The sequence below is a fragment of the Podarcis gaigeae genome (assembly GCF_964106915.1).
Source record: "Podarcis gaigeae genome assembly, chromosome: 8".
NCBI classification, from domain to species: Eukaryota; Metazoa; Chordata; class Lepidosauria; order Squamata; family Lacertidae; genus Podarcis; species Podarcis gaigeae.
The window spans coordinates 59845761-59860153 of NC_139684.1; the positions used below are offsets into that span (position 1 = coordinate 59845761).

General features: G+C 43.2%; 1 protein-coding gene across 9 annotated transcripts in view; it reads right to left on the reverse strand.

Annotated features, from left to right (window-relative positions):
• Window positions 1-14393, reverse strand: part of CSMD2 (CUB and Sushi multiple domains 2) — a 474291-nt gene that overhangs the window by 56312 nt on the left and 403586 nt on the right. For all 9 annotated transcript variants that reach the window (XM_083751582.1, XM_083751583.1, XM_083751584.1 and 6 more), the window contains 7 exons: window positions 13145-13322; window positions 12574-12719; window positions 11971-12051; window positions 10935-11048; window positions 9887-10075; window positions 7859-8005; window positions 3888-4076 (listed from right to left, as the gene is read on the reverse strand). In XM_083751582.1, the coding sequence (XP_083607708.1) occupies window positions 3888-4076; window positions 7859-8005; window positions 9887-10075; window positions 10935-11048; window positions 11971-12051; window positions 12574-12719; window positions 13145-13322 (1044 nt within the window). The remainder of the gene's footprint in view (window positions 1-3887; window positions 4077-7858; window positions 8006-9886; window positions 10076-10934; window positions 11049-11970; window positions 12052-12573; window positions 12720-13144; window positions 13323-14393) is intronic.

The window sequence follows — 14393 nt, forward strand, 5'->3', positions numbered from 1 at the left end:
CCTCGAGTTGTTACAGCATCCCAAATGCCTTTTCTTTTTTTAAAAAAAAAAACCCAGCAACCATGTTCTGAAATCTGAATTCCAAACCATTCCCTGCTCCCCCACCCCACCAAAAGTCAGAATGAATGATCACAATTTTATTTGACTGCAGACATTTTGGCCCCTCTTGAGTTATCTGCTCCATAACTGTGATATTCCACACTTTAATTAACCATCTTTTAACATCTGGCATGCTTGCTTCTATTGCCCTGCATAGCTTCCAGCTGGATGATCTCCACTAATTCTATGTCAATATACAACCTAGTTAGTCTGAGCGCAGGCCTGTCCAGACCAGCTGCAGCTCACCAAAAAGTTCATTAAGCCACTAAAGGCAGCCCTTGACTTCCATCCACTTCACTTCCACCACAGATGGTCAGGCAGAAATGGACTCTGCTACTGGTTCATCAGAGAAGGTGGAGGCACCCCTTTGGCATCAAAATGACATCCCAGTTTGCAAAATTTGGCAGAATGTGGTATGATGAGTCTTTGTTTACATGCAGCAGAGAAACCTGGTTTTTCAGGATGGTAATAAATTTCCCATCTGCTCCTCCACGATACCCAGCAGAGAGTACTGCTCTCCAGGAGTGATGTAAAAGCGGACCAAAATATATGGCTTTTTGAGGGGAGAAGCTAGAGTGGGTATTTTCCTCTGAAAGAGATCCTACAGTCTTCAACTGGGAGACACCTGCTGGCATAGTGGTATTTTTATCTGTGATGTGCTAAGGAAATGAATCAGGAATCAGGACATAGATTTGAAAGTGCCAATAAGCCAATAAGCCACTAGCAAGCTCCAAAAAAACAGAGAAGGTTGTTGAGCCAGGAGGCACTGGCTTCTATGTTTTCCATGTTTCAACTACTTTTCCATGTGCAAGAGCACAGAAGCATCTAGGCCTTTCTTAATGCTGAATCTTCAGTTGCTGAATCTTCAGTTGACAACCCAGGCTACCTTTCAGCAGTGTAAGCTCTTGAAAAAGACATAAGGGAACTGCTGGGGAGGGTAAGTGGGCAGGCTGGCGGCAGGCAGCTCCTCTTGGCTCATTTCAAACCAAGTGTGGGTTAAATAGATAATTCAGGCTCTATGGAGCCAAGGAGCTCAGCCCTCACTGATCCTACTCCACACCCGAATGGAACACACTGACTCTCAAAAGAAAAATGGAAAAGGTTTCTGTCTATTCAACACTGAGAGTGCATGAATTTATATTCCATGGCAAGTGGTGTCTATTTATTCCTTCGGCTACATCAACCTGCTTTCAAACCTGGAGCCCTCCAGAGGTTGTTGGACTCCAACTTCCATCAGCCCCAGTCAGGATGGCCAATGGTCAGATATGACGGAAGGCATCAGGCTCTGGGGAGGCTGAGGCCCATTGGAATAGAGTAGTTGCTTTGGGTCCCCACTGTGGAAGGACGTGTGGATCTAGAATTGGCCTCCACAGTCACTTACGGACTCATTGTTAAAACCGTGTTTATGGAAGGCAATCTTACTCGGCTACAAGTAATCGCAAAAGAAGAAGAAGAGGCCCATCACATATAAATACGTATTTTGAGAGAAAATACACATTTAAATACATATTTTGAAATGGTTTTTTAAATGTAGCAATTGATAGAGAATTGGAAAGAAGCCTGCAAATTACTAGCCCACCAAGAGGCTAGTAGCCAGCATGCTGGCTATGGCAGAGGGGAAACTCAGTCCTCCTTGGTCTGGAAGAGGGAGGGAGTCCACCTGTGTTTTTATGCTGGTTCTGGGGAAAGGGACTTTTCCCCCTCTATGGCTATCCCAGAAAGCAAGTTGGCTGGTGACTGAACAACCAACCTTCCTTCCTTCCTTCCTTCCTTCCTTCCTTCCTTCCTTCCTTCCTTCCTTCCTTCCACCAAGACAGCACATTCACTCACATCAAATCCCAAGCACTTCCTTGCATGCAGATCATTTAGCCACAAACAAATGCAATGCCTTGTGACTTTACTGTGCTGTGACAGTGAAATACACACTTCACAGCAAAACTGCCAAGGTAAATCACAAGTCCAGAGAAACCTGGAAAGAGTTTTCAGTAAGCAGCAAAAGTGACCGCTGGCAACAGCTTGACCTAGTCTGAGAATAATAATAATAATTTTCTCTCTGATATTTCATGTGCTGCTGTGTGAACTATAACTGTAGGAAGCTCAGCTGGAACTTTCTTCATTCCCCAAAAGCGGCACACATTGCCACTTGATTTTTTAAAAAAATCTTTTTATAACGTCTCAGGAGCTGGCATTATTCAATGGAATATGCCCTTTCAGGGTAGTCAGTGCTTTGGGGATGGTGGGATGATAATTGCTGCACATTATCACTTGGCTGCCCTGGGTTCCAGCAGCTAAAAATCAGGTGGCTCTTCATTTCAGAAGACACTGATAATTAATTCCTGCTTTCACAGGTGGAGATGTGCTCGCACCGGTGGGTTTTTTAACATGTTGCTCCCAGTGGGATTTGAAATAGTTGCAGTTACCATGGTAACCCCAGCCTAGTGCTGAGTAGGCCGCACCGCCCAATTCTGCTGCTCCACTCAAAACTAGCTGCTTTCATCCCACTTCTGTTAGACTGGGCTCTCTCCTTTTTCAGTGAGAAGGAGGTACTGTAAGATTCTTGCAGCGATGCCCTACTTAGACTACTGGTGGATGTTTAGTCAGAAACACTTGATTAAAGATCTGATAATCCAGTTGTTCTTGTGTGACAATGGATTTTGCTGATCTAGCAGAAACTCTTTTTGAATTCCCTTGAACTTCCCTGTAGATTTTGCTCAAGGAGGAACTTTCAAATCCATGTTTACTCCCATTTAGGGGGCCAGGGGAAGCTGCGGATGACTGAGAGGTGGTTGGATCTTTCTTCCTCCTGGAAAATTCCATTAGGCTGATTGCTCCTTTTGGGGGGCTTCCCTCAAAATGTTTCATGTGAGGAAAACAACTGAAGTTTGCTTTAGATTGGGATTGTAACTTGAGAGACTGGTGAGAACTTGAGACAGCCTTGAGAAATATCACTCTCCTGTCTCCTGGTTGTTGTTGTTGTTTTTACTTCTGGCCTTACGTTTAGTCAGCCAAACCATGTTTTATTAAACCAATATTTGTTTGATCTTCTGGACCCTATTCAGTAGCTTAACTATGGTTTGTTTACTGTCAACAAACCACAGGCTGAAGCCATAGTTTGTTGGAGGCTTATGAACCGGGGTTTGTTTTAACTATAGTTTAGTGTTACATGTGAACCTAGGACATTTCCTTAAACATGGCTTGTTTGGCGACCCCACCCCAAATGGTCTTTAAACTATAAAAGCATGGAGCAAGAACAAGCCAAGCTTTAGAGAAGAAACCATGTTTTGTTTAGTCACATTTAGGACAACTCATTATTAACCCATGACTAAACAAACCACAACTTAAACAAAGCATGGCTTAGTGTTACACACAAACACAGCAATTGTGGCAGAGAAAATGGGACGGTAGGCTGAAGCAAATGGTCTCATATCACCTGAGGCTGGATCACTGCTGAAGCTAAGCAGCTGTGGATCTGAAGGATCCCCTGGGTAGGTGGCCACTTGGAGTGTAAGAGCAGAATATTAATAACAATATTGCAACAAGAAGAAAAAAAAATGGGAAGACGAAAAGTGAAAACCATCATTTTACTTGAATTGCAAGTCCAAGAAAAAGAGTTGTGGTCATGAACCTTTGGACACCTTCAACAAGATAACTCTTGTGCTTCAGACCTCTAATTTATGCAATATAACAGCCCATTTTTCCCCACTCCAAAAATATACCATATGTAGAGCAGGGTAAATCATAATCCTAAATAAACAATAGAAATAATGTGTTCATTTCACAGCTCCTACCTTGGCACAGAGGAATGGCTTCATTCCAGTGGAAGTAACCCTGTGGGTGCCTTGAACACGTCGCAAAGCTGTGACCAACAAGGCGGTAGCCAGCATCACAACCGAACTGGATGGTGCTTCCTGGCTGCAAACCAGTGTGGCTGAGGATGGAACCATGGACAGGAGGTGGAGGGAGGCTGCAATAAGGGGCTAGACAAGGGGGAAAGGAAGAAAACACACCCACAAGAGTGTGAGAAAAACATGAATTGCTCTTGCTCACATATACATCAATATTGCTACACAGAAGCTGGATTCAGATGACCCCACCTGCAGGCACTGAAAAAATGCCACAGGCTGGCCCTGCCTCCTATGTATTCAGCTGGTGTGTGAAAGGTCTCTGTACATTGGTACACACATAGATCTCCTTTTGATGGTTGCCAAACATGCTGATGGCAGAGGGTGTGGTCACTGGATGCCTTGGGGTCAGGGAATGGCATAGCTCATGGGGTCACACAACCCCCTGAACCCTTAGAACACACATAACTGTGTTGTCCAGAACAATTTCTTTAGTTTAGTTTAGTTTTCAAAGCCCTTTAGTATCTTGATTGCTTGTCACTGAACTGTACCCAACACATCCAGATATGTATTTATTTCTGCCCCACCCTCCAGTCCGAAAGGAACCCCCAGCTTGTTTACAAGAGGTAATAAAAATAAAATTAACAACTGCTCAGACCATTAAATTCAAGCAATTAAATTCACTGTATAAACCATAAAACCAGTAAAAAATAATAATGCGGATATCTGGCATCTGTATCAACAATGCAATGATGTTAGGAGGTGTGGCAGCACAAATTACAGCTGCGGCCAAACATTTATTATAAATGTCAGGAAATGTACCAGTAGAGGAGATCCTCAGGTGTGGGGGCTAAATGCAGCTCTCTAGACCTCTCTAATTAGCCCTCAGTGAGTTCTTTTTCCTGGATGGAATGTGTCCTTGAACTCTGAACATGCCTCTTGCATCATGCCTTGATGGAGGATGGAAAGATTGGTGTGGGTCTGGAGAAACCTTTGATTTTTGCATGGCTGAAATGTAGCTCATTGCACAAAGGTATGTCACATTCCTTGATCTGCCTTTTTTTTTTTTGCCCTGGCCCCACCTACTACTGCCATGTCCCGTTCCTCCGTCCCATGAAGAACAAGGGCTGAAAAAGATTCCCTCCTTTGAGATGTATGCTGAACATTTTGGAGCAAGGAAGTCAAAAGTGTATGTTAAGATCACCAGATTAATCTGGACTGGTGCAATGTAAGGAAGGGAAAGGTGTGGAGTATGAAGCGAGGAGGAATATGGGATACATCTTTCCACATTATAGTTAGTTGATTTCTGATTTTCACTTCTCCCAGCACATCTCCCTGTAACATGTAGCTTGGGCTTCATTGTTTGTTTCAACAGACACCACAATGAGAGGAAGAGAAAGGAGAAGGAAATGAGAAATGTACTGGTTTGCTAGCTAGCATTTAGTTATTAGCTTCAACAACTAGTGCCCGGCAAAAGGTCTAGAACAGGAGTGGGAAACCTCAAGCCCAGGGGCCAAATGTGACCCTCCAGCCATCTTTCCTAGGGACTCTGTCCAGACCACAGGCCATTCCCCACCACACATTCTCTTCTCAGGCCAGACACCTCACTGCCTTCACACCCTTTCTTGAGTGCTTTTGCCTGGTAGGAATCTGCTCTCGAATTCTGATAACGCCTCTTGCTTGCTTGGATGGGGGACAGAGATGAATAATAGTGTTTGACAGGCAGAGCCACCTCCTGGCTGGTTTTAAGTAATATGGCAGGGAAGGGACTCAGGTTAAGGTTGGTCGAGCACAACCCCTTTTTCCTGCATGCACCAGCTTCTACTGGAGACGATGTATGTGCCTGGAATCTAGCCTACTGTACAATGGGCATCTGTTGCTGTGCCCATTTTTACCTTTGACCTTGACCACCTATGGTATGTGGCTCCCCAAAGAGAATGTGGTCATTGGATGGAAATAAATGTCCCCAGCCCCAGTCTAGAAAGACAATATTAGAACAGACACGGCTATATAACATAAACAGGCTTGAGATGGCATCCAATATATTTCTGCTTGAATTTGCTTTTGTGCCTCTGTGTTGTGTTGTATTGTGGGGGAGGGGTGAAATGCCATGATAAATTGCCAATTAAAAAGGAAAGGAAAGGAATTGGATTTCCGAAAAGAGAAACAGCAGCTAGTTTCACCATTAACATTTTCAATGTGGGTGTTTTTTACACTGGTCTTGGTTTCATATGAAGTTTAATTACTCCGCCTGTATAAAAGCAATTACCGGGTGTTTGGCAAAGAGTCCCTTTAAAATTAAACAACCCAGTCTTGGAATGAAGCATATTTTAATTACTTAATGAAAAGCAATCAAACTCGGGACAGGGACACGTATAAATGTGTCATAAATAAGTTAATACTGTTATTCCATAAATGAATGAATTAATATTTAATTGGCAGAAATTATGTTTTGGTTGCGTTGCTGAATGAACACAGAAGCTTTGTTCCTCCGAGATTGCTGTGTGTTACTTTTCATCTCCTGGCTGCCATTTAGAGTCCCAAACAGAGTATTTCTGTGCACCTCAAAGGCTCAAAGCAGAGGAAGGGGGGATAAGAGGCAGAAAGTGGCCCCAAGTTTGAGAACAAGAAAATGTAGCATCTTAAAATATACAACAGGTTTATAATAACCTGTAAACAACGAGAGTGGGAGCATACTCACACCACATATTTAAAGGACCATGTAGCCACTTTAAAAAGCCATGACTTCCCCCCAAGCAATTTTGAGAGCTGTAGTTTGTTCAGGGTACTGGGAATGGCTGAGAAACCACCCATCCCCCCCAACAAGCTATAATTCTCATATTTATTTTTTTAAATATTAAATTTGTATGCTGACCTTCATCTGAAGACCACAGAGTGTTTCATAACATAAAATTTCAAAATGAGAACACAAAATACATAATAATAAAAACAAACTAACTAATAGCTCCCATCCCATAAACACATTACGTCAGGCTTTATCCAGGTGACTGAGCTGGGATATAAGGGTTCAGGTGGCCCCAAAGGTACCCCGGACCTAAGTTGTTCAGGGATTTGTGGATTAATACAAGGGCTTTGAACAGGCATCCCCAAACTTGGCCCTCCAGATGTTTTGGGACTACAGCTCCCAACATCCCTAGCTAAACAGGACTAGTGGTCAGGGATGATGGGAACTGTAGTCCCAAAACATCTGGAGGGCCGAGTTTGGGGATGCCTGGCTTTGAAGATGGGCTTGGTAGTAGATGGGCAGTCAGTGCAGATGCCTTAACACAGGGGTCAGCAAACTTTTTCAGCAGGGGGCCAGTCCACTGTGCCTCAGACCTTGTGGAAGGCTGGACTATATTTTTTTTCGGGGGTGGGGATGGGGGGTGGGATGAATGAATTCCTATGCCCCACAAATAACCCAGACATGCATTTTAAATAACAGGACACATTCTACTCATGTAAAAACACGCTGATTCCTGGACCGTCCGCCAGCTGGATTTAGAAGGTAATTGGGCTGGATCCAGCCCCCGGGCCTTAGTTTGTCTACCCATGCTTTAACATGTTATTGGCCAGGTGCCCCCCCCCAACAATCTGGCCACTGCATTTTGCACCAGCTGGAGCATCCAAACCAGGCCCGAGGGCAGCCCCGAACAGAGCACATTGTAGTGATCCAGCCTCGAGGTTTCTTCAAGACAGTATGTATAGGATTTGCAGTCTCAGTTACATGGGGAATCATTTAGCTAAAGAAAATGGGTTGAGCTATTTTTGTGCACGAGAACAGGATACTGGAGTTCTATTAATAATGTCAGATTGCCAAAAAAGCCCCAAACAAAACTGAGCATAAATTTCTCAGCTCGTTATCACTACTTTATGCATCAATACACATGTCATTTCTATCCCTGCTTTTTACTAACCTGAATAGCGGATTCTGAAGCCCTTTCTGCTATAGGAGTGGTCAGAGGACCAGTGGAGATAGACTCTGTTGCCAGAACTGGTTACCGTTAGGGGAGCAGAGTAATTCCCACTTAGGGACAGCAATAATGGACTGTGGCCTGAAGGACCTTGAAGAAAGATCAGACAAACAAAACATAATAATATATAATAAGCCCTTCCGCATCAAGCCATGGGTGCATATAGTTTAGCTGCATTTTGTTTCAACCTTGGTCAGCCAGTGCCTCTTGAAGCTCAGAAACTGTACCTAATGAAACAGCTGTCTCCTCTTGTTTGTCTCTAGGACTTGGTATTCAGGAGTAGGAAGCCTCCAAAAGTGGGTGCTTCACTTAGCTACCATAGCTAATGCTGATTGATAGACCCATCTTCCTCCATGAATTAGTTTAATTTCTCCTTCTAATAGCAAACTCATATGGTGAGGGCCAACTAATTTGAAGCCCAAACATGGCCATTGAAAGCAAGGAGGAGGTATCAGCATGCTTGAGGGGATCCTCAAGTTTTGCAGAACTACAAACATTCTTTAGGGAACCTAAAAATTGCTGGTAATTTAGATGCAGAGTGGATTAAGCCCAGCAAATTGGTGAGGAAAAAGGACTGGAATGTGACAGAATTGGAGATTATTATTATTATTATTATTATTATTATTATTATTATTTAAACAGCACACTTTCACAGATGTGTTTATGTTGTGCATAGCATAAAGTACAGTTGGCTCATAGGCACAGGAAAACATTATATACCTTACGCCTGGGGAATGTCACAAAGAGAAGGGAAATGTGACCAAGAGCACAATAGACTGAATGTTTCAGGAGGGCTCTCCAATGGGGATAAGGCTGCTTTATGTGCTAACAACTTTGAGTACTTGCAAATAAGAAGGCTGCATTGCAAAATGATCTCACTGAGCTAGAAGAATAAAGAGGAGAAAAAACGGAGACATGGCAGATGCTTCCTGAAAAGTCCCAGACCAGGACTAACTAAAGCTTGACCAATATATATATACAAAAAGGCTGTCTCAATAGAGAATTACTAAGCTGATAGCAAACATTGGCACTGAGATTTAACAGTACGGAATTAGTCTTAATCAAATGAGGTAATCATAGATGCTCATAAGAAAGGAAGGAAAATTGGTTTGTGAATCTTGCTGAGGCCTGTTAGATCTTTGCTTATGTGTAGCATTTGCTTAGACATGACTAAGACAATGGGTTTTGGTGAAGATCTTGGGTATTTTAGATGGCAGTCTTATTTCCTCCCCCATAACACTGTGATTGGAGTGCCTTGGGAAAATCATTCACTGAGATTAGACCTATATGTCAAAATGAAAGACACACAGGGCCAGCCTGCCCATGAGGCAAGGTAGGGCAGTGGCCTCAGCATAGCAGGCTTTGGGCAGCTGAGAGAGGGCAGATCCAACCTTTGAGAATGCCACTTAACATCTCCTGTGCTTGCTGGCCACCCCTGCTGCCTCCTCTTCTGCTATGCACCTGCATGCCATGGGTGGGTGGCATGTGCATGCATGTGAGCAGCAGGTGAATGCATGCAGCATTTTCTGTTTTGCATCTTGCAGCAAAACATCCTGGGTGGCCCTTCACTCACAAACTCTCTGCTCCCTCCCCACGCAATTATTTCCTTAGTCAGTTTGGTTTTGCTTTAAAATAAAAATGCAGCAGTCACTTTAAAAATGTAGCTTTTTTTGGTGGGGGGAGGGCGCCCAAGTCCACAGAGCAGCATGGGACTTTAGGGAGTCCCTGATCCAACTTGAAATGCCTTCTTAACAATGCAATCCAACTCAGGAATGTGAATGACTTACCCAAAGCATCCCTGCTTGCATTGTAAATCAGAAAGTACACAGAGGCAAATACACACGCCTCTGCCAGCTATTCTCTCAACACAATTCTTAGATTTTATAAGGCTGTATACCTTCTACTTCATAAGTTATTTTTCTTTCAATGACCTGAACAGCTCAAAATTTCCCAATCATCCTGGTGACTCACCATCAAAGATGCCAAACTCATCATACTGCTTCTCACTCAAGAAGTACTCAACAGTGAAGGTGATGTTGTATTCTGGCTCCACCTTGACCACCCAAGAGCAAGTCTGAAAGTGAGGGTAGCTGCCTGTGAAGGTCGGACTCAGGATCACCCCCATGGAGTCTGTGCGGACCTCATTCATTGGGCAATGAACTGATTGATGCAAAAGAAAGCAAACACAGAATGTGGCTTTATGCCAGTGCTACAGAGAAACAGCAGCAGGACAGTAAATATACCTTCAAGGGTCTTATAGGGACATAGGAAGTCAAATCCTTGGTCCACCTAGACTGGAACAAGGGAATTCTGTATGCAAAGCAAGTTGTGAAAACAATAAAATATTTGTGTGGGGGATTGCTCATGAAAATTCATCAGCACTTTAGTGTGGATTTCTCCTTTTGTATGCAATTTTGCCTAATATACATTTTGCAATGCAATTTCCCCAAGTATTTTTTTATTTAGTTTTCACAAATGTATAAAAAGTACATATTCAATCATGCACACTTTATCCAACTATATACAGCTTTGTACACATTACTATGCTAAATAACTGCACTGTAAAATTCAGAGAAATTCACATTTTGAAGGACAACTGTATTTTGGTTTGCACGTTGCTTCGGAAAATGCTAATCAGTTAGGTTCATCCCTAGTGCAATCTGAATCAAATGTCTCTCCCATCACTACTTCATGGGCCCTTCCTACTTTGGAAGGATCATGTATAAAATTATACCAAATTTCTTTTTATTCCTAATTTCCACAAGAGAATATCAGTCTGCAAGTTTTAGGAACACTGTAATTAAGGTATCATCAATCTCTTCTGTCGAACTTCTGTATAACTGCTGTATCTTTTGATATTTTTATGTCTTTAATATAGCTGTTGTTTGTTTTGCATTTAGTACACTTAGAAAAGATTTTAAAACTAACAAAGAAATCCATTGAACCCCATGTGCTGCCTGGTAGTTCCTGTCTCCCCTAGGGCCCTTCCAAGAGCCACAGTAACCTCTAAAAGACTTACCTTCACAAGTTGGGGGAGGCCCTTCAAACTGGAGGTGAGTACCAAGCCTGCAAGTCAGGATCTCATTTCCAACCAAGGTGAAGCCAGGAAGACACCGATACCTAATTATATCACCTGGGGAAGGAGACAAGGGAGTTCAAAATGCATTTCAACAGCAGAAGGGGCAAATCCCCCAATGAAGAAAATCAGATTGTGGTCAAACTAGAAAGAATGACTTACTGAAGGACAAATCTGTAAATTCCGGTTTCACTTAGTTTTTACAGTGTTAAGTTCAGTTCTCTATATTTCCACAACAGTCCTCATGAAAATTCATCAGCATTTTAGTGCAAATTTCTCCACATACTGGCATGCATTTTTGCCTAATATAGACATTTTTGCAAGCAAAAAAGTCCTCCTGCAATATTGCTTCCTCACCTTTTTTAATGCAAGAAATCCTTGCCCCACAGTTGTGCCCTTAGAGAGTACTGCCACAAAGGCAGCAACGTAACATTTATTGAGCTACTTTGCAATAGCTTCCCCAGCTGTCTGCGGCAACCAAACATTCACTAGCCAAGCCTCATTGCTCTCTGTGTCTTCATCTGGTGAGGTTTCCCCTCACTTTGCTTCAACCCCAGCTCCATTTATCTTCCAAATCCCGCCACTGCTGCAACGATGGAGATCCATCCCCCAAGCCTGGTTCTAAATCAACTGCTGAATGAGGTGGGTGAGTCCTGGCTTGCTAGAATGGTCCAAACATGTAAATCACTTTTACCTTGCATGCAAAACACTATTATGGAGTCGCCTAACAACTCTCAGCACAACCTGACATGCTGAAAAACCTGTCAGCTTAGTCTGCAGGACCAAGGACAGCAACTCGGCAACTCAACCTGAGTTAATTAATGACAAATGCCACATTCACCCGTACATTTAAAATACTCATATATCACGTTAACAGCCATGTTTCCCCCCAAAGTATCTTGGGAATTATATTCTGTTAAGGAAAATACAGAAAACACCACAGAGCAAGTGCCAGAGATGCAAGTCATGCAGTCAATACCTATGTTGTAATCCTCATTCTCTGTGATGATCTCAGCATTGGGGACCATGGTTGGAGGTTGGCATCTAGAAAGCTGATAGGCTGAGAAGAGAGGGGAATGAACAAGATATGTCACAATTCCAGACTGCTAGCTATATAGATTTGCATGTGCCTTTTGTGTTTAAATGCAAGGAAACCAGAAACCAGAAGATCTATCACCATCCAACCTACCTGAGACAGATCCTACCCATCCCCACCTCCAAATGCAACCTGCTTCATCTTTTTGTTGTTGTTGCTGCTGTGCAAGGACAAAACATTTTTTTAAAAAAGTAGGTTTGTAGCACTATAGAAACCAGTCATGCCAGGCATGTGAAACCTGTGCCCCTCAGAAGTTTGGTGCATTATAATTCCCATCATCCCTGACAACTGGGCATGCTGATAAAGTTTAGCAAAGGGTGGGCTTTTGTATGCTCTGGCCGCGGATACTTTTCAATGAGGAATGCAGCTTATCAATGCTTAAATAAATATGTAAATGACACTGTGCCCGACAAAATGTTGCATGCAATGGTTTAAAAAGACATATATATCATAGCAGATGTCAGCATGTCAGTGAGCTGTACAGACCGTAATAGTGAATCGCAAAGACTCCTCCGTTGGCCACGTCACTGTAGAATTTTAGGAGGACCTGGTTGGAAGAGCTTTGGGTGGCTTTCTTAGCAGAGTTTCCTGTAAAAACACCCAGTTGTGGGGCTGTCTGCTGAGGACCATCCCTAAAGAGAAAGAAGAAAGATGAATGGAAAAAACAAGTGCACAGCAGCTAAATGGGTCAAAGTGAGAATGTTGTGCATCAGAGGCTGGCTCCCTGTGCCTCCCATCCAAAAGCTCCAGATGCCTTATTTATTGCAGCTTTGAATGACTGTCAGCAGGATTAGGGCCTTCTAAGAGGATGTGGGAACTGTAACTGTGCAGGGTTACAATAATGCAGGCTTCATGCCCTTTTCCTCCTTCCATACCTCTAGAGCAGATTTGGAGAGGGCATGGAGTTTGTGTAGGGTGTGGGTTTCCACTGCACAAGCAGAAGTCCTTGTGTTGATGAAACACATCAACCATGGTTTTGACTCTTCCACACTCATGTGACCTCTACTCAAGTTGAACTACCATTGTTGGGCTTTCTCAGTCTGCATGTCCTTCTTACCAGACGGTGATGAAGTCATTATATGGCTCTGTTTGCAGCAAGGTGAAGTTGAGGTAGATGCCATATCCAGCTGACACAGTAAGAAGCCATGTGCAGTCCTGGGAACTGGGATACTGATTGGGAAAGCCTGGAGAGTAGATAGTGCCATTGTGTGCAGTGATGTTTCCTCCACAAGGAACTGCATGTTGATTGACAGGAAAGAGAAAAAGAAGTCTAGTAAATTCCTGCATCGCAGCAGGTTGGACGAGACAACCACCAGGGGCCCTTCCAACTCTACAATTCTATAGATAAATAACCTTCCAAATCAGGAGTGGCCTGATTTTGGTATGGCATGACCTACCTTTTCTCTCCATGAACTTTCAACTCATTAGTCAGGATCACGTCTAATAAGAATGGTCATATTCAAAAACTTTGCCTCTTGCCCTGTGGCTGACTTACTGAAGCAAAGTGATCAAAAGAGCAACTAGGAAGGGATTGTATAATGGGATATATTAGACCTTGAGAGAAACCACAGTAAAAAGGGGGTTTCTACTTGAGAGAAACCACAGTAAAAAAGGGGATGCAAGACAGATTCCATTTCAGTGCTGTCACTATTATTATTGGGCTTCATTGTATCTGTCTTCTAATGAATAAGAAGGGAGAACATTAAACCTTGTTAAAGGGATTTCCCAGAATATCCCTATATTTAGGGATAGTTCACCATCCCAGGTACGACACTCCAACTTTACAGGGGAGGTATGGTCATCCCAGTGGCTGAGGGGAACAAAGTCCCTGTGCAGTTCCTTGAAGTTCCTTAATCAAAAGATTGTCCGAAGGATGTGTTGCTCATAAAACCAAAAAGTTACCAGCGTTTTGGAATCATGGCAGTCACCCATGCTGGGTGGTTGAGAAGCGTGTGCTGACAAGCCATCCCCAAATCCATGGGGTTTGACTGTTGGAAAGCCATCTCTCAGCAAGTGGAGCAGCAAGGAGTTAGTCATTAAACTTACTCCAGCACAGCAAGATGGATGTCAAAGGCACAAAGCAAGAAGGTGATCAAAGCCCCGTTCCTTCCACCTTATTTATACTGCTGCTTGGCTCCTAGTTCTGCTCAGACTTTGATGGCTGATTGAATGTGAAAAGGCAAAAGCTCACTTAGAACAATAAAACTCCACTCTAATCATCCTAATGGAGGCAGGGGTGTCCAAAAGGAGAAGAAGGGAGAGAGATCAGGAAGGAAAGGCTGCCTTCATAGGGGAGAGGGGAAGGG